This window comes from Salvia miltiorrhiza, chromosome 1 (genome assembly GCF_028751815.1).
Source record: "Salvia miltiorrhiza cultivar Shanhuang (shh) chromosome 1, IMPLAD_Smil_shh, whole genome shotgun sequence".
NCBI classification, from domain to species: domain Eukaryota; kingdom Viridiplantae; phylum Streptophyta; class Magnoliopsida; order Lamiales; family Lamiaceae; genus Salvia; species Salvia miltiorrhiza.
Genome location: NC_080387.1, coordinates 16,372,412 through 16,394,766, shown reverse-complemented (window position 1 = coordinate 16,394,766; position 22,355 = coordinate 16,372,412). Strand labels below are relative to the sequence as shown.

The window sequence follows — 22,355 nt, the reverse complement described above, 5'->3', positions numbered from 1 at the left end:
GTTAATTTTCTTATTAGATAATTTATTGGTGAAAATTAAAATGTTTAAATTAAAATAGGAAAAATAAAAGTATTCATTAATATTGAAAAAAAAAACAAGAAAATAATCACACTTAGTATTTCACCATGCAATTCACAATCAAGTTGATTGAATCAATCTATGATTTTATTATGAATTCTAGCTTTAAAACTCAAATTCACAATCACGATTATTTCTAATTGTGAATTATAACTTTAAAACTCGAATTCACGATCAATCTATATCCGGGTTGTGAATCCAACTTTAAAACTCGAATTCACAACCAAAATTATTACTAATTGTGGATTCTAACTTTAAAACTCAAATTTACAACCAACATACATCGAGTTGTGAATTATAGCTTTAAAACTCGAATTCATAATTTATCTAGTTGTGAGTTCATCATGCTAGTTGTGAATTTAAGAACAATAGCAATATAAACTCGATGAAATCATTTAATTACAAAAATAAAGTTGCTTTATATGTTAAATTCATATATCGAATAATAAACGATAACAAAACAATACTTAATATACAAAAATCACATAATTTGCTACATCGACACTCAAATTCCATATTTCTTTATTGGGACATTCTGCCAAACAGGTGGCAGACTTCTTATTCTTGCATTTGAACAAAATTTTGACAAAATAATAATAAAACAAAAATAATGATGTAATCTTACACAAAAATTAATTATTTTTTAAAAAATTTATCTTAATGAATATTTTTTTTTGTTGTTATATGAAAATGAATAATTTCATGTATTGACTCATTTATATTTATATATCGAAAATGATTTAATAACAAAGCAGATGTTTTTGAAATTAAACCTCAAACTCAAATGTCACGTTGTAACTAACATGCTCAAAAGAACTTCAATATTCTTACCTGTAGCAGTACCACTACCACATTGAATTAATATACAACACTCATATTTATCGATAAAATAATACTCTCTCCATCCACAAAAAATAAAAATAGAACACTTCCATGTTGTTGGACGTTTGTAGAAGGATTGAGGGATAAAAAACAAGACATAATCATTGACGAAACAATTTTGCCGTAAATATATTCCCTAATGTACATAAAGAAGCAATGTATATCACCTACTGTTTTGGCTCGACAACAAAATTCGAAAACTCTGAAAACCTACTTAGCATCTAAAACGTATTTCTACCTAAATCAACTTTCATAAAAGAAGGCTTCATCTCACAATAACTTAGCATTTCTAGTGTACAACAAGTCTGGTTAAAATCAGTAGGATCCTTCATTCGACCAATGCGTCGGCCAATTAGACCCCAGTGATGTACAAGCTTGCAGCAAACACAATATCCCTCTTTATCGCATTCGAAGCAGTTTCCATTTTCTTGTGAAGTGCAGAATTACCCATAATCGCTGCTGCATTTCTAAACTCGCGGCATGTTTCATCCAACCTCACTATCGTCCTAACAATCATGCCCTCAGGAACATCAGTGAGTTCACAGATGTCGGCAAATGGGGTACCCTGTCGATTCAGCAAGCCAGTATTAGACAAATCGGCATGATAAGGCGAATGAAAATATAGAAATCCAGGTTAGGTTCCCAACAGTTTATCTGCATGGACATGCTCTGGTGAATTTGGCAACAAATAGGAAGCTGAGCTTGACTTTGACGTTTGTCCTTCGAGCTTGAATTTACAAAATTAGATTTGATGAGCATGCAAATATACATTTTTACTTGGCTCCACTTTTCCAAAACCTTTACACACCAATATTTTCCCCTCAGTTCCCATCCTAAGGATATTGTCTTATTTATCAATGATTCTTCCATCCGAAACAGTTGCACATAATGGCGTTTCTAAAAATCAAGAGCCCAAGAGATATAGGTCCAGGGTTTTTGTGGATTTAAAACCTAATTAAAATGGCAAGTGGAGTTAAAAAATGGCAAGGGAAACAGGTAGGATCACAGGCGGTGGGGTAGGTCTGGATTAAGGGAAGAGAGGATACCTTTGCCCATTCATACACAACTTCAACTAGACCAAATTTTAGATTCTCCCTGGCATATTCCTCAGGATCAACCTGTACTTTGAATTCTGCCTGAAGCTTTCCGAGTCTTATTGCTGTATCACACAATCTGACACACATGAAACAGATTAGTATTGAATGACCAAGAAATGACTCCTCTCTCTCATAGATATAACTCGTGAGCTTAACCTTGGCTAGGCACCTTTTAAGGGAACTTTGTAAGATAAATGTAAGAAAAACTAATAGTTAAAAACTTAAAAAAGTTGGATACCTATTTTTAGCTTGAGCAAGCCTTGGTGTTAGAGAAGGTTCAGAAGTGTTCCTCTGCTGAAAGACGAAGGCAGACATAATTGCCACAGCTTCTTCTGGCTCCAGGTCATTCAGTTGATTGTCAAATAAGCATTCCGTACATATCAACTCCTCTCCAGAATTCATTTCACAGGCAACCCTACCTTTAAGTTGTACTACAAGATCAGCATCTATGCATCCAATTTCTTTCAAAACATCAATCTGCAGGAACAAAACTTGCATGTTAAATAAATTATTTAAACTTGCTATTTTTTAAGAGGTTTCTGATTGTGCACAGAATAGGCCACATACCCGGCCCTGAAAGTCAGGCATCTGCTGAAGTGCTTCATCGGACATTTGATATTCAAGAATTTTTACTTCATCTTTGTGTCGTTTCAGTTCCCGAGCTAACTTAATGTTCTCTTCCAGTTTGACGCAACCGTGGCACTTACTTTCTGACATCTTCTGCAATAAGTTAGTCCATTTATAGTAAGCTTCGACAACATCCGGACTTTTCAGCTTCAAATCTAGCACAGGATATCATCGCCGAGGTTAGTTATGTCACACAAACAGACAATAAGATGAAGACACATGAGAAGAACAAAATGTTGCAGTCCAAGGACAGCCAATAAAGATAAAAGCGTATGAAACATGCATCCAGCGACTTCTCTGGGATAGGTAATTCCTGAGTATTGGTAGCTCAATATGGAAGGGTCTGCCAAATTGTCAATTGTGCTTGCTGCTTAGATCTTAGGATCAAGCAATAAGCATGCATCCATAACTGACTCATCTAATCCTAAAAGATACTCCCTACGTCCATGAAACATCTTCCTACTTTCCTTTTTCATCCGTCCACTAAAACATTTCCTACTCCTCCACTAACTATCATCCTTAAATTCCCACATGTTTACAGTTTACATATATTGCCACTAGTGGAGCCCCTTCTCCACTCACCAAATACACAACTAAGTTTCTTTAAAACCCATGCCGAGATATTGAAGATGTTTCATGGACGGAGGGAATATTACTTTTGAATCTCACACCTCGGAACCTTGTACTTAATTTAGTGCACTTTATACCTCTTTCCAACAACCTCATTTACTCTCACAAACTTATGGTTACTTTCTCACTGATAGTGACTTCAAATAAAAAGAGTATTTTCTTTTTAACAAAAAATGAAATAAATATGTTACAATCCCACATCGAATCCATAACCAATTGCGGTGGGTACTTAAGTGGGAGTTAGGGCTTCTATTCTTGAATGCTTAATAGAATACATACTCCAACTGGTAATTGAAAATCCATTTTGCTCAATGGTTTGGTTTCCAATTATGAGAACATTTTGCAAAAACTGTTTCAAGATGCTTCAACCATAAGGTCACAAGAATAAAGACAATTCTCTAGAGTTCTTGCAAATATATTGAATACAATATGGGGCTCAAAGAAAATGAAGGACTACTATCTGACAGAAAAAGAATGCAAAGCAGTCTGCTTACATACCTTTCACCGGATCCAAAGCTGGGGGGTACTTGTTTCCATCAGATTTCAGAGACAACAGCTGCTGTACTGTAGATGAAAAGGCACCAGCACTACCATCTTCAAGGAGTCGAACTTGGTCAATCTTAATTTTCTTATTGCGTATGGATAAAAACTCATTATTCATCACCTCTCTAACCTCATAACTGACTCCAGCAGCAAAACCACGGTAAGGTAGTTTTATGTTGACGGTTCCTGATCCTTTACGTGACGTAACTGAAGAACAATATTCGTCTTCCAGGCCACGTTTTGATTTTGGAACCAAAACTTGGAAATTAACATCTTTTTTATCTCTACTATCTGTTTGACTCGTCAAGATTGAAGGCAATTCAGGAGTCAGCACTAGAACCAAGTATTGCTTGTAATTAGCTGAAGGGGTTTTCACAATAGCACCAAGCAGGTGATCTTGGGCCTGCAATTTACAGAAGAGAAAAAGTGTTTTATCCTTCCATGTGTGAATATACATGTCAACCTATTGATGAATATGATGAGATCTATTATCAACTGAACTGAACCCAACAAAACCTCAAACCATATGGATTTTGATTTTTCATTATTGATATATATTTGATCAGAAAAAAGCAACTAGAAAACATATATCTAATTGACAACAAAAGGTTACAATTACTGAATTACATAAGAGAAAAAGATCCCCATATCCAAGAAAACTGTGAGTATTTAAATCAAAATACTTTAGCAGTTGCTTCATCTTTTCTTCAGTATTCCTTTCCTTCAATAATATTCAAGGCCTCACATTTCCAACGTCAACTAGCATCTGGAACTCATTCATACACATATTTTTATAGAAAATAGAAATGTAGTAATATTGTAGACTCACCAATTGTGATTTCACAATTACCACCCTTCCCGGAGAGAGATATTGTTGGGAAGCTGGAGAGAGCATAACTGCCTCTATTATTTTATTTCTGTAACTTTCAGCTTCTGAGTACATCACATAATAGTCCTCTATAGCTGGTTCGCCTTTAATGCACCTGCAACCACGTCACTGTCTTATTGGAACTTCATGAAATACATGGTATTGCAAAAATATCATACTGACACTAGATTATCTAAAAAGATGACCAGTAGGTTGTGGCACTTTAGGTAGTATTTTAGCTCAGGGACAGGATAAGCAAGACGGTGACCCATAATAAACTGTAACGAAAAGGTTTGTCAAGGATATCTGAGGTTATGCTAGGTTTGGTCATTTAGAGAGCTTAGTTCAAGCAATCTAAGCTCAACATGCTGCTATGATAGACGTCACAATCCATACATTTAACAAACAGAGATGACATAGCAAAGATTTCACATATAATGTAATACCTGAATGTAAACAATAACATTGCACCATTCATACACCAAAAGATTTTCTTGATTGTATTTATCTCTCATTGGAATATCTATAGCAACTAGATGGTATTTAAGAAGAAAAATATAAGATTGCGAGTTTTAGAGCAGATTTAATAACAGTCACGCTGCTTAGATACAATTTCATGGCTCTTTTGAGTACGTCATGCATCGGTAAAGCTTAATGTTCAACACCAGCTACGGGAGAGACATGTCAAAATAGTTAGCACTCAAGCTGCTACAAGTATGTTCTTCATGCTTACTCGACAATTTTTTTAGGTTGGGCAAGCTTTCGCATTAGAAGTTGTTGCTGCTCTGGAAGTTTCTTCTGAGCATGAAATTCAGCAAAACTTCTTTTCAGCATGTCTTCCACCTACAGTGACATTCCCAACAAGACCAGCAATATGAACAATTGATTTATGCAAGCTCAATGCATCAGCAAATATAATGTCAAAACTAACAAATAGGGCACACTCGGTATCTACCTCACATCAAGACCAGATCACTAAACACAAATTCCCAAACTTGCTTTCATCGGACTGATGGTATTTATAGTAGAAAAAGAAGCTAAGCTCATTCCTATAGTAGAAGCACATTCTATATTAATAGTCCAGAAATAAGCCACTGAATTTTATCTAACAGTTTAGATGAATAGATGGAATAAGCGGATTATTGGCCAATTATAGTGGGTAACAGGTATCCTGGAGTCGCTATGTGATGTGAATATGAAACTAGTTTTCAAATGCACAAATGATCTGTATGGTATATAGGCTAACTATTGTATACTGTGATTCAAAGACTATCAAAAAAGATTTATTAACTGTTCAAGTGCATTCTCCAGTCAATCTTCATAAATGCATACCATTGAAAACACAAGCTTTTTTAAAGTTGATATAGAAAAAAACATTAGCAGCTATAGATAAAAAGTTTCTTATAAGATATCCACTAATCTTTAGAACACTTTACGTTGTTGCTCAACCTGCAACTGGAAAATACTGATACAAAGACCAGAGGAAAGATGTGAACTCAACATCATTGTGGAAAAAGCTGAAATCTATTCATGAAAAAGCAATCACTGCTGCTCGAAATTTAGAAAGTTTGAACAAAGTATTAAAATTGGCATACATGGGTGTATCAGGTTCCTACCTTCAATTCTTCAACCCGAAGAAGGTGCAAGATCATGATATAAGTGAGTCGAAACTGAGACTCTAGCCTAGTTGCGCTGCCAACTATAACATGTCTCAAATCCTTCTCTTCAGGAATCTCATCACGGCACAGCACAACTACAGTACCAATTTTATCAAGTCCTCTCCTGCCTGCACGACCAGCCATCTGTGTGTATTCTCCGGGAAGTAATTGTCGAAATTCCTTGCCATCAAATTTCGTTAAAGAATCAAAGACAACCTACCAAAGACAAGTGAGAGTTTTAAATAAGATTAGGTGATAGAGAGTTCTTCAACATCATAAACATATTACTAAAATAACTGTGAACCAACAAAAGTGAGATCTAGGTAATTGCAAGACTGCAACCAAAAATGTCACTGGAAGTAAATTGACAAGCATGAAAAAGACAAAAGAAGAAAATAAATTGCATGACGCAATCACTTGAAGTAAGAAATTACCAATGATGGTAGTAAACATGAGATTGTAGCAGCATGGAGGAAAACAAATAGTTATTTTCACCATGTATAAAGAGACACACATAGGAGAAGCTGAAATCACACATCAAAGCATGACAATGGATTTAAAAACCTATATCTCAATCATAGGAAAGACGAGACAATCTCATAGGGGATTGGCTCACTAGATTCAACTTGACTGTAGAAAATAAGATGTACTGTCTGAGGGACATGCTTCTCATGCCGCTTTCCTAAAACAGTCAACAGACCCAAAGATTTGGCAGTGGATGTGGAAGATGAGGGGCATATACTACAAGGCATTCTCACAATCAGTCAGAATGACATTTTGCCAATGCAAAGCACACGATTTTGGTCCAACGGGGAAGGAAAGTTAAAGGACGCCACTTGGCTTGACCATTCAGACTTAAGAGGTCAATTCCAGCCTCGTGAACAAGGCTAATTTTTATTGGGTGGCGATGATAGAGAAGAGATGATTGCAGACCATGGATAGTATATTCAGGAGAAAAAGCAATAAGTGGAACCACATCGGCATTGAAAGGGAAAATAGTTGGAGTACATTAATTGGGTTGAAATTGCGGTCCCATGAGCAACTTCATTATTGCTCTACGTTAGCAGAAATTAGCTACTTACTTATTTTACCTTCACGTATTCACCAATAAATAAAACATTCATCTATGTAAGAAAGTGAGAAATTTTGAATAGCTATCAATGTAAACCTCGGGCAAGATTTTTCTCTGTTCTTATGTTGATTCACTGTCATACATAGAAGTGCTGTTTTCTTCATTCTTTGAACCTTAACTTCATTGCACTAACTGTAGAGCTGAAGACCAACCGGCTACACTTTTCAGCTTAGAGAAGAAATACCAAAATCCAAAGACATTGTTTCCCTGGCTTCCTAAATTAGAAGTGAAATTGTGGTTGCAGACCTATAAACATTCCTTTCCAGAAAGGAGTAGAAGTAAAAAGCCCTTAAAAATGACTTCCCAATTGGTCAAACAACAACTAGTAGGACACAATATCTCTCATTAAAATAGATATTGCCTATAGTGACATGCCAACTACTCAGTTTCATGTAATTTTCCGTAGAGCAGCAAAAATAAACAGGTAATCATGCACCATAGCATTTCAAGCAGCCCCAGGCAAGGAGGTTCGGCCAAAAATAAGTAAAACCCAAGATATAAAAGGGTTTGTAAATGCAGAGTCCGTGGGTACTAACAAATTAAATGCATTAGACAACAAGCAAAAAGACAAGTCATATTACTCGTGCTATGTTCTTCTACGCCTGCTTTTAGTCTCAGCAGGAAAGATCTAAGCCAGGTTCTTCTACGCCTGCTTTATTATATATTGAATTGGATGCATAATAGCATTGTTATAGCTGTCTTCATACAATATTTAGTACTTTAATCAGAGTCGTTTTTCTAAATTTATTCACCAACACCAGTATCCAAGTATCCACACAAGCACCTAGAAATAAGTTAATTACAATCAAGTGACAGAACATAGCGCAATTATGAAATAGATCATTTCAATATAAAACCAAAGTATTTAGGTCAGTTTTCTTTATCTTTATATAATCAAACATTTCTAGCCAAGGAACACTGCATCCAAAAGAAACTGAGGGTCATGGTGATTAACAATTAACTTTCTGTCAGGCAAAGTTTAGTCAAGTAACTTGTTCTGCAAAAACTTCAATTTCTAATGTTTATCAGAATTATATGAGCAACATATGAATCTAGATAATGCTGTTACTTAACCAAACTCCTTCTCGACCTACTAAAGGCAAACTAAGAGAATATTAATAAACATTAAACTAGAGAAGAGTGTGTCCAAGGAAGATGAAAATCATCTCTAGACATCTTCATAGCAACTTACCGTCCTTGCTGGGGCGTTGACTCCCATTGCAAATGTCTCCGTTGAAAATAGGATCTACAAACAAAGACGTACTACAAACATCAGACAAACCAGAGAGAAAAACTTCTGTATACAAAAATTGATTTGAATAAAAATTATTTCCTAACATAAATATAATGTTGAAAAGAGTATATATAGGGATGTATTATAGTTAGATTACACAAGAACAAACATCTAAAATTCATGAACTAGAGATGAACAAGTCAATGTTACACATGAACAACCACATTCAACTAATGTGGTTGTTCATGTGTTACATTGATTTGATCATCTCGGGTTCATGGATTTTAGGTCTTTGTTCATGTATTCTCATTTATATAAGGAGAGGTTCAAGTAAGAATCACTAAGTAAAATAAGAACGAAAAAAACAAGTCATTCGATCATCAAGATCTACAGTAGATGCATCATCTTGGTGGATGAATGCATCATTAGAATTTGAATCCTGGAAAGGGCGAAAATTTTATTTTTTCGAGTGCAGTAAATTTAGCAGCAGAAAGTTCTATACCAGATACGGTAATTTTAATGGTTCTCAAGTTCTTACAAAAGTTGTAATTCTCACTAGAACCACACCCTATATATATATATATATATATATATAGAGAGAGAGAGAGAGAGAGAGAGAGAAAGAGAGAAAGGATTCAGTATGAGAATGAATATGGAATGTGAGATATTTAAATCTTATGGCTGATATTTATTCAAATTAATTGTGTTAAATGAGAATAACGAATAAATCAATGTAACGCACAAATAGCGAAAATTTCACCACATTAACTAAATATGAATACGGCTATTCATGCATTACATTGATTTATTCGTAAATTTTATTGATTTATTCGTTAATTTCATTTCTCACGAAAGATAATATTTTCACAACAAAGTTATTGTGAGAAATGAGAACTAAATTTCGTAAATGCACAATAACATAATTCTTGTTGCATTTCACAACACTTGTATTTACATTTTTATATTTTTCACACTACTAAAAGTTCGCACTATGTGCGATCCCACTTTTCTTATTTGGAACGTCCAAAGAAAAACTTCATACCTATTTTAAGACTATACCCCACCACTTATAAATATCTCATTTACCCTTACTTTTCACCTTTTCACCTTTTCACCACTCTTAATGCTAATTAAAACACTTTTTCACCATTCTCAATACACTCAATAACCTTTTCTCCACTCTTAATACACTCAACAAATTTTTTCTTAAAACCAGTCACTCCCTCCTAGGAAGTTCTTTCATGGACGAAGGGAGTATTATATAAGATGGGAAATATAAGAATGCAAATACAATTTTTATAAAATGTAACAAATTATATTACTGTGCATTTACAAAACTTGGTTCTCATTTCTTACAATACTTTGGTTTTTATTAGAACTCATAAAAACACATTTTATTGTATAAAATAGGAACCATTCAAGATCTAATGTTGATTCATCACCTTGTTGGATGAATTCATGGTCCTAAGATTGAATCTCATAGGTAGCAAAAAAGTTATTTTTGGCAATTCATACCTTTATGCAGTGAATTCATACGTGTTCTACATAAAATTCATACATTTTTGTTGATTTGTAGTTTTTATTTTAAGAGTTGTTTTTATTGTAGCCCTCCCTATATATATATATATATATATATATTCAAACCACATCTTTTAATGAGATCTGTGAACCATAAACAAATACATAAAAGACATGACCAATTATAATACATAAAATACATGAACTGAACAAAAGATGGTCAAATCTTGTATACATGTTATATTAATTGATCACGGTCTAATTATATGTTGTTCATATATATTATGCGTTTGTTCATGGTTCTCTATTCTAACGAAAAAATGTGGTTCTCACATGATATATATCAACTTATTCATCAAAATTATTATGTGTTTATTCATGGTGTGGTTCTATTAGAATGCTAAATGTGTTGAGAATAATAATGAATATATCAATAATGCTTCAAATAAACCAATAAAATTGATGTACAAGCCTATTTATTTAATATGGTGAAAAACTGGCCCCCTTCAGGATTCGAACTCATACCAAAATGCTTGTTTATAAAAATTATTGACTTATTCATCAAAATTATTAACTTGTTCGAGAGAGTTCAGACTGCATTCTGAATTCTCAACACATTTAACATTCTCAACTAACATTTCTCTCTCTCTCTCTCTCTCTCTCTCTCTCTCTCTCTCTCTCTATATATATATATATATATATATATATATATATATAGGAGAATATATCTTCTTTCTAAACTATCGCAATATAGAAGTACACTAAGAATTTTGTACACAACTACAGGCAGCACATCGTGGTCTGTGTATTACTGATTGAAGCATTAAAAGTTCAAAAGGGAAAGGGAAGAGAGACACAAAAATAGGGAAGTTCAGTATGCTGGTACCGTGGTACGGACTCAGAAATGACTTATGATATTTCACCAACTTGGTTCCAGAAGTAACTTAAGCATAGTTATTAATCTTGCATCGCGCACTATCGCGCAAAGCTATCCTAGTGCTATTGCGCATCGCAACGCGCGCTATTTGAATATATCGCGTAGAAGCATATAAAAACATATACTCCCTCTGTCCCAATAATAACATCCCCAAAAAAATGGGGCACACAAACTAAAAAAAACGTAGATAAAATAAATGAAGATAAAGTAAATGAGGAGAGAGATAGAGTGACTAGATAAAGTAAATTATTTACTTTTTTGGGTTGAGACATTATAAATGGGACACCAAAAAGGAAATTAGGGACGTTATTATTGGGACAGGGGAGTATATCATAATCATAAGAAAAAAATATGCATAATATGTCTAGTTAATAAAGTGGGACCCTTACTCCCTCCTACCAGTATGCTTCTATATGGCTGTCACTTATTTTTGGTAAGTTTTTCACTCACAATAAAGTGGGATCCTTACTCCACTCACAACACATTCAACTACTTTATTAAAACCCGTACTTTTTATAAGGACGGAGGGAGTATCTAATTATATTAAATCCTCTAATCATCAGTTGGACGATCAGACTTAATATATATGTTATCTATAACTTTAAACCCTATTTAAATCTTAAGAGCCCAAGCCCATGCAGTAATTAATAGCCCATGCAGAAAATATATCAATAGAGCACTATAATGCCCTATGCACGATCAGTAAATAGCACAAATAGCGCTCGCTATTGAACATTAAGCACTGAATCGCAATGCGGTGTGATTTTACGCGATGCGCTATTTGCGCGATTAATAACTGTGAACTTAAGATAAACTATATTCAAAGATCACAAATAGCCACTTTTTTAAGTTGTGTTCTCAATTTAGCCCTTATCTTCTATTAGATTTACAAACTCTCGAGCTTTTTGTCATCTCTAGACACAACTAAATGCCCACGGAATCAACATAACTATAAGCACCTTTAACTTTAGCCTATAAAGCAAAATTGATAATTTGCAAAGTTTAGTAATTTGAATTTTCATATATTTGTTCGGATAGTTACACGCGGATACACACACAGACACACGTGCAAATGGAAATTTTTTCCACATAAACATGTATTTATGTACTTAAGTACTGAAACACACGTGTGCGAGTCCACTTTGGTATATCTATCTGTGGCCATATATAGACCATATAATCACATTTTTACACTGTTATGTCAGTGTTGCCAAGCCCATTTTCTTGAATATAAGTGAGAAAAAAATGAATTTTTTTCTGAATCCTGATTCTGATAACTGTAACTATATCTTCAGCCAACAGTATAATTTCCACAAGGAAAGGCTATAACCAAGCTGGGCAGCATTAAAGGAAGCTAATTCCTTTGATATTGAACCTATACATAATTCCATTGAACCAGTGAAAAAGCTTTAACTCCTAAGAGAAATGTAAATTAGTATGTTACCTTGACAACCCCACGACAAAACAGCATTTCAACAACTTCCTTGACTATTGGAAGCAAGCCTGCATGGTGTACTCCAATGCCCCTCCTGAGAAGACCTTGGACTCTAACAACCTATGGAGTACATGCATATCAAGCCCAACATACACAACTTGTTGCAATCAATTCAGTTCAAATACCAAACCTGTGGCAGATTTCTGTCTGATCCTTTGAGCCTTGAGAATGCTTTATCACAAAAGACCCTGATTTCACTTTTTTCTGAGCTATTTGTCAGGTCTGTTCCAGTCAAGTTGTCTGCGGATTTATCACAGCGATTCTTGGAGAAGCAGAAAATAACCACCTGTGTATACGCATCAACCAGTTGAGTAAAGGTTCTTTCTTCTCAACAGGAAATGCATCCATATCATAGTGTTAGGTCTAAATCTCTATTTGGATTGACGGATACAAAAAGTACTTATTGCATAATAACAACTCTGTTTAGCGTGTTTAAATGTTTTAACATCATAATGGATTTCAGCTTTGCAACTCCAACTTTAAACTATGATTTCAGTCGCTGAAGTGAACTTGAAAGCCAGAAGTCACTTTAAATCATTTTCCCAACTCTTCCCTTCAAATAGAATTATCTATGGCACACCACCAGAATCTCTTAAATCTGATTTCCAGGGACTAGATAATTGAAAACTTGAAAGACCTTAATCAGAAGGTATAACTCAGACTTCAGAAGTATCAAAATAAAATAGAACTATTTTTCAGGGGACCAAAGTAAAATATGAAGCGTATAACTTTTCAAGCATACAGGTAGGAGGGCCTTCTTTGAAAGCTTGTTGATAAGTGACAGCCATATAGAAGCTTCTGATCTCCTCGAAGTCCAATTGTTACTTGTACTGCTTTGAGTACCTCGGTTAGCTCCAGAGAAGTTCACTGCATTCTGTGATGCAGCATGCTTATTCTGTTTAACATGAGAAGAACTTTCATGCCTCTTGGCGCTTTCATTGGCCATTGAAGACCCAGAGTAAGATCCTGCACCACTAACTGTAGCTGAGTTCTTCTTTTTGTAAACATCTTTGGCAGCTTTTAACCCCTGAGAGATGAACTCATTTTCACAGATTTTATAAAGCTCTCCAGAATAGAAAAGACAATGCTCCAGTGGGACTGGTCTTTTCGTGGTCCTAAACAAGTTTCAAAATAATAAATTAAAGAATTGAAGATAGAAAAAAAAAAAGCAATATGACAGAGAAAGAGCTAAGATATCACACCCTCAGAGGAGGTGAGGGATAGAGTTTTTAAGTTGCTAGGTGGTACTCCAAATACCTTGAATTGATTTTTGTATTTCAGATTTTGCAAGAGATTGGAGTGCAAGTGGTTAGGATTACGTCACTTATTTAGGGATCAATGGAGAAGATATTAGAACATCGTAGTTTATTTTGTGTTATTCTAGGAGATTTAACACAGCTTTATATTTTCTGTATGTTTTTTTGCTTATCTGTTTCTTTTTTCATATTCCTATTTTAGGGAAGTAGGTATTTATTCTCTTTGTATGTATAGAACTGAGTATCCTATTCTTCAATCAATGAAACAGCACATTCACATGTTTTGCTTTACTGCAGCTTTCAGCATGTTTTCTGTTTATTTGTTTCCTTTTCCTATTCCTTTGTTTAGGGAAGTAGGACTGTGTATCCTACCCTTCAATCAATCGAACAGCATATTCACATTCTTTGCTTTAGTGTTTCTCTTATCTGTAACTTAAGTTTTTGATTACTCATACCACTCTGATGATTTACCTCATCCAATAAAACTACTGTTTCTTAATCCCTTAAAAGAGTACAGTTTTGTGCATAAAAACAGCAGGCAGTCTGACTCATAAAAATGCAAATGGACATATCAAGAACACGACACTAACCCAGTGACTCGAATTTCCTTTTTCTTTGTCCTCCCAATCCAGTCAGCAAATTCAATTGTGTTTGGTACCTACAATACTGAAAATATCATTCTACACGCTACCAGGATAGATAACTGATTCTAGATACATAAAAATAACACATTTTGCAGCTTACACAATAGATGGCACTTGGCAAAATTAACAGATTCAAACAATAGTCATATGCATGATGACACACAAACATATACTCCAGTAATTTTCAACCTAATAGCATGTCCATTTACGAATTCTCCAAAAAAATTCGAAGTGACAATTCATATAGATGCCACAAAACAAAATGAAGGATCAACTTCACATTTTAAGGTTCTAGGACGACTGTTTGAAATGGAGAAGAATAGTGAAAAAGTGTAACGTGAAAAAAATTGCAGATGCAGCAATATTCCTCTGGGGAGCGGGCAGGCCGTACATCTCTTATCCCTGGGGTGTCTTCTTCTGGTAGAAGGAATTTTCAGAACAATCCAATTAAAAGATGGAATATCCAAGCAGGAGAGGGAAATAGCTTGGGTCAATTGATTTATTTGACACGTAATTTTTACAACCTTTTGAATATGATACATGAGTCAAACAGTATGATCAAATCAAAATGCATATGCATGTACTACTGATAGCAATGAACTTACTAGAACCATCCTGCAACGAGAGAAAATTCAGAGTGCAGTAAGAGAAATTCAACCAAGAAGAATGTAATATTATCATCAATTTCCTATCAGTAATAAACAATATAAATAGGATCAAGTACGTACCGTCGCTGAAAGTAGCACAAAGTTGATATGCCTAGGAAGCATGATGATAACTTCTTCCCAAACCACCCCTCTTTCAACATCATTAACATAATGTACTTCGTCAAATATAACCTATCTTTCCAAACACAAAGTAAACAAACAGCAAGAGTCTCAGAAGTAAACAATAAGGCAAAAGGGATAAATAACTAAGCATAAATTGATGGGTCATGTAAGATCCAATATAGAGACAGAGAACACGAAGTCGAAAAGAAATATCACCCATTCTATGTCACGTATGATATCAGCACCCTTATAGAGCATTGATCTTAATATCTCCGTAGTCATGATCAGACAAGAGGCCTCAGGCCTCAAGCTAACATCCCCTGTTAGGAGTCCAACATCAAATTTTCCACAAAAATCTCTGTACTTCTGATTGCTGATGGTCTTAATTGGAGCTGTATATACAGCTCTTGTACAGTGCTGCAAGTTTAAAACAGTATTTTGATAAATTATCATTCAAAATTTCTACAGACCACAAAAACAGTATTTTCAATCTCAAAAAGATCACAAAAAAAGGCCCTTAATTGGGGCAAATCAAAGGAAGGGTAGGAAGCACAACAGGTATTAAAGGGAAATCATATGATCGAATTACTCAACAAGCACAGACATGAAACGGAAGACTTACTTTTGAAGCCAGAGCGAATGCATATTCTGCAACAACTGTTTTTCCGGCTGATGTATGAGCAGCCACAAAAACAGATTTCCCTCTTTCAAGGTAAAATATGGCCTGAGATGTATACAAAGAAAACTACTTCATCAACATAATTAAGTAGTCAACCCAAAAAACTCCAGTGTTTCCAGCATCAAAATAAATGGGTGCCACTAAAAAGATCTTGCATGGGCTTCCAACACTACCTTCAATTATATGATTGGATGTTAGCTGACAAAGTAATTGGATGGACAAGTTATTAGTGCAAAAATGCATGTTAAGTGACATAAACACCCATCAAATTCTTGGGTGTAATTGCACCATTAATTTGGGGGTTTGGACGTTTTTGCACCACGACATACTTTAGGGGGGAATTTGTGAATCACCATAAATATTAGGAGGTGTTAAGCACCTTTTCCCTGGAAAATATCATTCAATTCATACTTATTTTAGTCTTTCATATCAATCACCTTCTTAAAATCTTAGAGGTCGATTATGGGACATTAATCTTCCCAATTTCTTCCTGTACATCAACCAAGGAATCTGCTATATCTTTAAAAATGCGTTTATCTCATTCCAACCAACCAAACCAAAAGACCGTATGAGTGATACTCTACCATAAAGTCTGTCCTCTCCATCAGATGCATCCCATAAGTCCAAAAAAATAGAGAGTTCTACATGTTCCAGGTATGACCTATATTGAATGTTAAGCTTCTTCATAATTTGAATGCAGAATTAGTAAGTAGAAGAACAAAGCAAGAGAATATGATTTTGGTCTTCATTAACATTCTTCATTCTTGCAAAGACAACACCAAAAAGGGTAGTAGAACAAAGAATTATCTTCTTCGAACAAGATCACATGTAGGTAGTTTTCATATAAAGCAACAACCCAATAAGATCAGCCCCACCATTTTACCAGCAGAAATAGCACTAGGCCACCATTCAAGACATGTACCACAATTCCTTGTGAAACTATCATAATTCTAACCTACAGGTGATTATCAATTTTCAATTATTTTTCTACAGATGGAATTTCTCAACACTAACTTAGCAATGAAAATTACCTCCTTTTGGAAAGGATCAAGTTCAAATGGAAAATCAAGTGCCATATCAGGAACAAGTTCATGAAACCTTTCTACAATTTCTTCAGTACTGCCAGTAACTGCCCAAACCTAAAGATAAATAACCAATTAAAACTGACCAATCAGGATTATTCGAATTAGAACGCTGCAAAAAATAATATGTACTTCAGAAACCATTACCTCTTTATGCTGTCGTTCCCCAGCATTTGTATCTCCTTCTGATCTTGATGTTGATTCCGCTGATTTAACAGTCAAAATTTCATCTAGAATAGAAGGTTCTGTCTTGAAAGCATCACCAACTGCAAGTAACTCTTCTTCAGTATCTGTTTGGACAGATTCATTGGGCAACTCCATCTGATTTTCCACTTCTAACATATTACCTGAATAACAGCTCCGACATTAGGTTAAAAAGGCCACATATGTCTAGACTTATAATATCTGTCTGTTCTTATCATCCGAAACTTGTCACATGTGTAACAGCCATAGTTTTCATTTGATCAATCACTGTAACAATTTCTCAACATGAGAATTGAGAGTCATTCCAGTTATACTGCAGCTGTAGTTTTCATTTGATCAACCACCATCACAGATTTAAGGAAAGAGGAAGAAACCATGATTCAACCCAAAAACCATTGAAATTAATGAAACAAATATAAAATAGAGGTTCCACTTCCACAAAATAATCATGGATGCAATCCACATATGACTACAATAACTGCCAAAATAACTGCCAGATTCCATCAGATAAAGCAGAAAGACAATCTAAGTCAGCTCAATACAAAACATACACCGATAAATAAGCCTTTGTTAAATGTAAATAGGAACACAACATGTACAAAGGAGGACAGACCATCTTCCTCGGATATCTTGACATCATCTTCCCAAGCTTTCTTGAACAAGTCATCAAACTGCACTGATAGCTCATTCTGCTCTTAACATAAACAAAGAAACCATCAAAATAAAAGAACAATGATAGACTGCTTCTGCTGTTCAGTGACACAGACAAGGAATGAGTAATTTATTTAGAAAAATAATGTGCCTCAATCAATATAGTATCAATGAAGTATTGAAACTTACCAGCCTTGCATCTGGCGTCCTTTTCTCCACAGTTACGTTCTCATAAACTTCCCACCTCAAAGGGTGTGCCTTCAAAAAACATTTGAATATTAAAATATTGAAGTTGTGTGAATATTGTTGATGGATTAAAAGAGCCGAATTTATTGTATTGACAAAAAACTGGGTCCTTGAATGCATTACCTTGAGATCACCTAGATCCAGTCCATCCTTAAAGCCTGGGGGTAGGATTTGTGCAGACTCCCCATGCAGAAGCCCACGTGCCCATTCACCATTGCAAGCACCATCAGGATGAATTTTTCCCAGAGAATCAGTGCTATCAAGTCCTCCAGGTCTAAAAGGACGGTTATTTATACTTCCTCTGACAAAATCCTTTGCAGGTCCAACAATACGTGGCAGAGCCCCTGAATCCTGGGATCCAGTTACCATTTCTGATATATCCACCTGGAAATACCATAAAAATTATCTCTGGGAGAAGAGCATGATTTTGTTGCTAAATTCGACAGGACCATATAAATGAAAGCAATGTGCAAACAAGCCCTCATAGAGAATAAAGATCCAGTATCTACGCTCATCAGTTCTGGACTTTTTCATGAAGTAATGGGTTGCATTGGTGAATATAATAGACTTGACAAATTAAGCACAGCTGATGTAGTTGCCATCATTGTTAACTCCAACGTAGAAGCTTATGACTCAAACAGTAACAAATCAAAACATTATTAGGAATCATTTTGGTGCAAATGGCAATCATATCTATGATTTATATGTCAATCCATGGACCTTGTACTCGTACTATGGATGGAGCCAGTTGAATTAGAGTCCGGTTGTCACAGATGTAACTTGCATCTTCATTTATTTATAGGCCTCAACAACTAAAATCCCAAACAACTTTAAAGGTAATTTAAAACTTGAAAGTCAAGATGAAGATCAGTGAAGCAATTTGAAGAAACTTTACAAGAAGTCAATAACTTCCTATTAATTAGCTTAAGCTTTTATGTCCTCGTTGAAATAGCATTAATTACCACAGAGAACATAATTGGGTGCCGCTCCATCCTTGCAAATGCTATACATAGTCTCTCACCATTATTTTTCAGGTTTCATCATAGTTTCAAATGCCACCCAACAAATCCAGGCCTGCACAAATTTGTACATGATATGGGGTGCTAAATCTTGTTTTCCTAATTAATAGTGGTATGCTTCTTTCTTCTATACTGACGATGCTCCTGCGACTGGCAGATTGGGGGGCTAGCACCTAGGCAGGACCCAGATAAGAATTTGGAAACAAGCATGGGCAGTCAAGGGGTGCATGGGGCTTAAGTGGGGCCTTTAAGAACAATGACAGTATTAAACTGGCACAAGCTATCAATCTGCTTCATTGTTACCTGCATCACGGCACACTCCGGATTATAGGGTGGATCAGATATTCAGAATGACACATTTTCCATTATGCAGTACAAAGGAGGTACCCTCAGCTAGAATGTTAAAATGGGCTGTGGTAGAGTTGTAAAGTACAGTTGGGTTTATTTAAAGAAATGAATGGAAATCAAGGAACATGTGTTCTTAGCAAAAAAATCTATAAATTATGCAAGTTGAGAGTTCTATGTAATCTCACAACCACAAGACTTAAGTGTACATAAATCACAAAACAACAGCTAATATGTATAGTTGGTTGATTTTTAATTCTTTATTTTCCCGTCTTGATTCACAGCCTGCAATCTCAAAGGTTATGACTTAGGAATGATCCCTTCCTTCTGTGCTTGAACTTTATATTCTTTAACAAATTCACTAAACTTGGCTTTTCATTCAGTTATTTATGTGAAAATGTGCTGAACGTCGTTAGATTGATTCAGTATCAGTATTGCAATTACACGAAACCTAGACCAAACTGATTCACCCATATCACTTATCAAGTTGTCTGCTCAATTGATCAGGGTCAGTGTACCCAAAGGACTAACACACTCAAGTCCTGCTCCCATAAGGATCAAACTCAGAAATTACAACCCCAGTTCCAAAACTGCAGATCCCTAGGTTAATGTAGCAGCTTGATAAAATATTAAACAACCATTTACATAAGGGATAAGGAGGAAGAGGGAAGAACCTCTCTCTTCATACCTCTACTGACTGAGGCTCCCACCTCTGCAAGTGTGATTCATTCTTTTTGCGTCTAAAAGGAATTTCCCAGGATGGAACAATCATAGACCGCCGAACTGATGGCTCTGGTTGAATTTCAGCTCTGTCAAACCAGTCAAATTCCCATTGTCTACCAGCATTTTGCGGAGAAAAAACATCTTCATCCAATCTCGGTAATAGGTACTTCTCCTTCACATATTCCTTTATCGTCTCTGGCGTTTCTTCAGGGAATGCTGGTGGCTGCCCACAAATATGCGAATTGAATACAATCAGTGCTTCAAACGACGACACAAATTAATTCCAATTCACAAACTCTTCCATCAAATGGTTCGGTAACATAAATTAACTCAAATTCACAAACTCTAATCGAAGCACATTAAACACGCATATACATACGACAGCTACGTTAGAAATATATACATGCTACGCGTAATAGTATCAGTGAATGCTTCCAAACTAACCCTAAGTTCAACAGCTCTACGGTGCGAACAAAATTCATAATTTTTGCCACAAATTAAACAGTTGTTTGCATAGAAGAAAGGAATACTGACGAGAATGAAGTCGGGAAGATCGTGGAGGCGGTTGGGGCGGTCGACTGGTGGCAGAGGTTCAACAGTGAGGTGGCCACTGTGGCCGGTGAACCCGACCCGGAAAGAGAGGCCGTTAGCAGCGGGGACCCGATCCATTTAAGCAGAGCTCCAACTTTGGCAGTGGTGAATTCAAGTAATGGCGCACAAGGAAGTGCAAAACCCACAACAATAACCCCGGGGCAGATTTGTCAGAATAAATTATTGGAACTGGTGTATGGGAATAATGTACTTTACAATCGGTATATCGTTATACTATGATGTAATTATTCCGGGGTAATAAATAAAATTTAATAAATAATATGGATAAATAAAATTTAATAAATAGAAATATGGATTATTTGAAATTATTATTATTTATATGTATTTGATAAATAATATAAGATATAAATTTAACTTAATAAATAAAAAAGAAAATTAGAAAAAGAAAAAAAAAAGCAGCTTCTGTCTACCCTATTGCCTGACGATGATCGCCATTGTCCAACCCTTATTTTGCTGCGTCGCGAACAAACCCCTCACCATCACCCAGGGCCGGTCCTGACAAAAATAGAGCCCGGGGCGAAGTAGAAAAAATGGAACTTTTATTTATCATAATAAAAATACCATATGACAATTATATATAAATAAAAAAATATTTTTTTAATTATACAAAATAATTTTTTCTAGATTTTTTACCTGCAAAGTCATTTATAATCTCATTTGTTTCTATCATTTCTAGAATATCTTTTTCGGTAAACAAAATTGTTAAACCATTCAATTTTTTTCGCAACATTGACGATCTCAAATATGTCTTCAATAATTTTAACTTCTAGAAACTCTGGTCAGCTAATGCTACAGCAACTAAATCTGGTATGTGTATATAATTTTTGATGATATTTTATTTATTTTAGAAGAGTATAGATAATTGTGATATTTTGAGCCCTAATTAATTAAATGGATACAATATTTTTAGGCTCAATTAAAAACACATCAATATACAATTATATTTTTCTTTGAATTGGGCCTAAAATATAACATATATATTAAAGGTATATAATTTTTTTGGGGCCCCCAAAATTGATGGGACCTGGGCGGTCGCCTATGATGGCCCATGCCCAGGGCCGGCCCTGCCATCACCCCCAAACTACAAACCCTTTTTCCCCAATCCAAATTTCTTGCTGCCCCCCACAAAAGAGATCACATCCCAGAAGAGATTGTTGCAAACAACCCATACTCCAAATTCGTGCACCGTCGCAGCCCCAAACACCCATTCTCCCTAAATTCTTGCATCGCCGAACCCCCACCACACCCTCCCCCACTCCCCTAAATTCTTGCACCACTGAACCCCCAAAATCTCATAGGATAAGCACATAATTATAAAACCAAATAAATATTTTCTTGATTAGTTTCTTGCAAATCAAATTATAAACTTGAATTCTTTTGTGCATGTTGTGATGGATAGCTCGGAGATGGCCATGAAAGGGATAG

The 22,355-nt window shown here is 35.3% G+C and overlaps 1 protein-coding gene across 2 annotated transcripts; it reads right to left on the bottom strand.

Moving 5' to 3' along the window:
• Nucleotides 1-1,044: 1,044 nt before the first annotated feature.
• Nucleotides 1,045-21,103, bottom strand: LOC131006754 (DExH-box ATP-dependent RNA helicase DExH11). 2 transcript variants are annotated; one of them, XM_057933878.1, is made up of 23 exons: nucleotides 20,853-21,103; nucleotides 20,284-20,541; nucleotides 18,355-18,615; nucleotides 18,175-18,243; nucleotides 17,948-18,023; nucleotides 17,278-17,477; nucleotides 17,080-17,187; nucleotides 15,992-16,093; nucleotides 15,586-15,786; nucleotides 15,328-15,438; nucleotides 14,546-14,613; nucleotides 13,442-13,814; nucleotides 12,830-12,985; nucleotides 12,649-12,759; nucleotides 8,708-8,761; nucleotides 6,342-6,599; nucleotides 5,459-5,568; nucleotides 4,687-4,840; nucleotides 3,813-4,260; nucleotides 2,625-2,839; nucleotides 2,296-2,534; nucleotides 2,007-2,133; nucleotides 1,045-1,525 (listed from the first exon to the last, which is right to left on the bottom strand). In XM_057933878.1, exons 1-23 carry the CDS (start codon nucleotides 20,985-20,987, stop codon nucleotides 1,313-1,315), a joined length of 4,047 nt encoding a protein of 1,348 aa, XP_057789861.1. In that variant the 5' UTR covers nucleotides 20,988-21,103; the 3' UTR covers nucleotides 1,045-1,312. The 2 variants fall into 2 exon arrangements, with proteins under 2 accessions (XP_057789861.1, XP_057789862.1); XM_057933879.1 differs by lacking the exons at nucleotides 1,045-1,525; nucleotides 2,007-2,133; nucleotides 2,296-2,534 and having other exon boundaries at nucleotides 2,629-2,777; nucleotides 20,853-21,089.
• Between the last annotated feature and the right edge of the window lie 1,252 nt (nucleotides 21,104-22,355).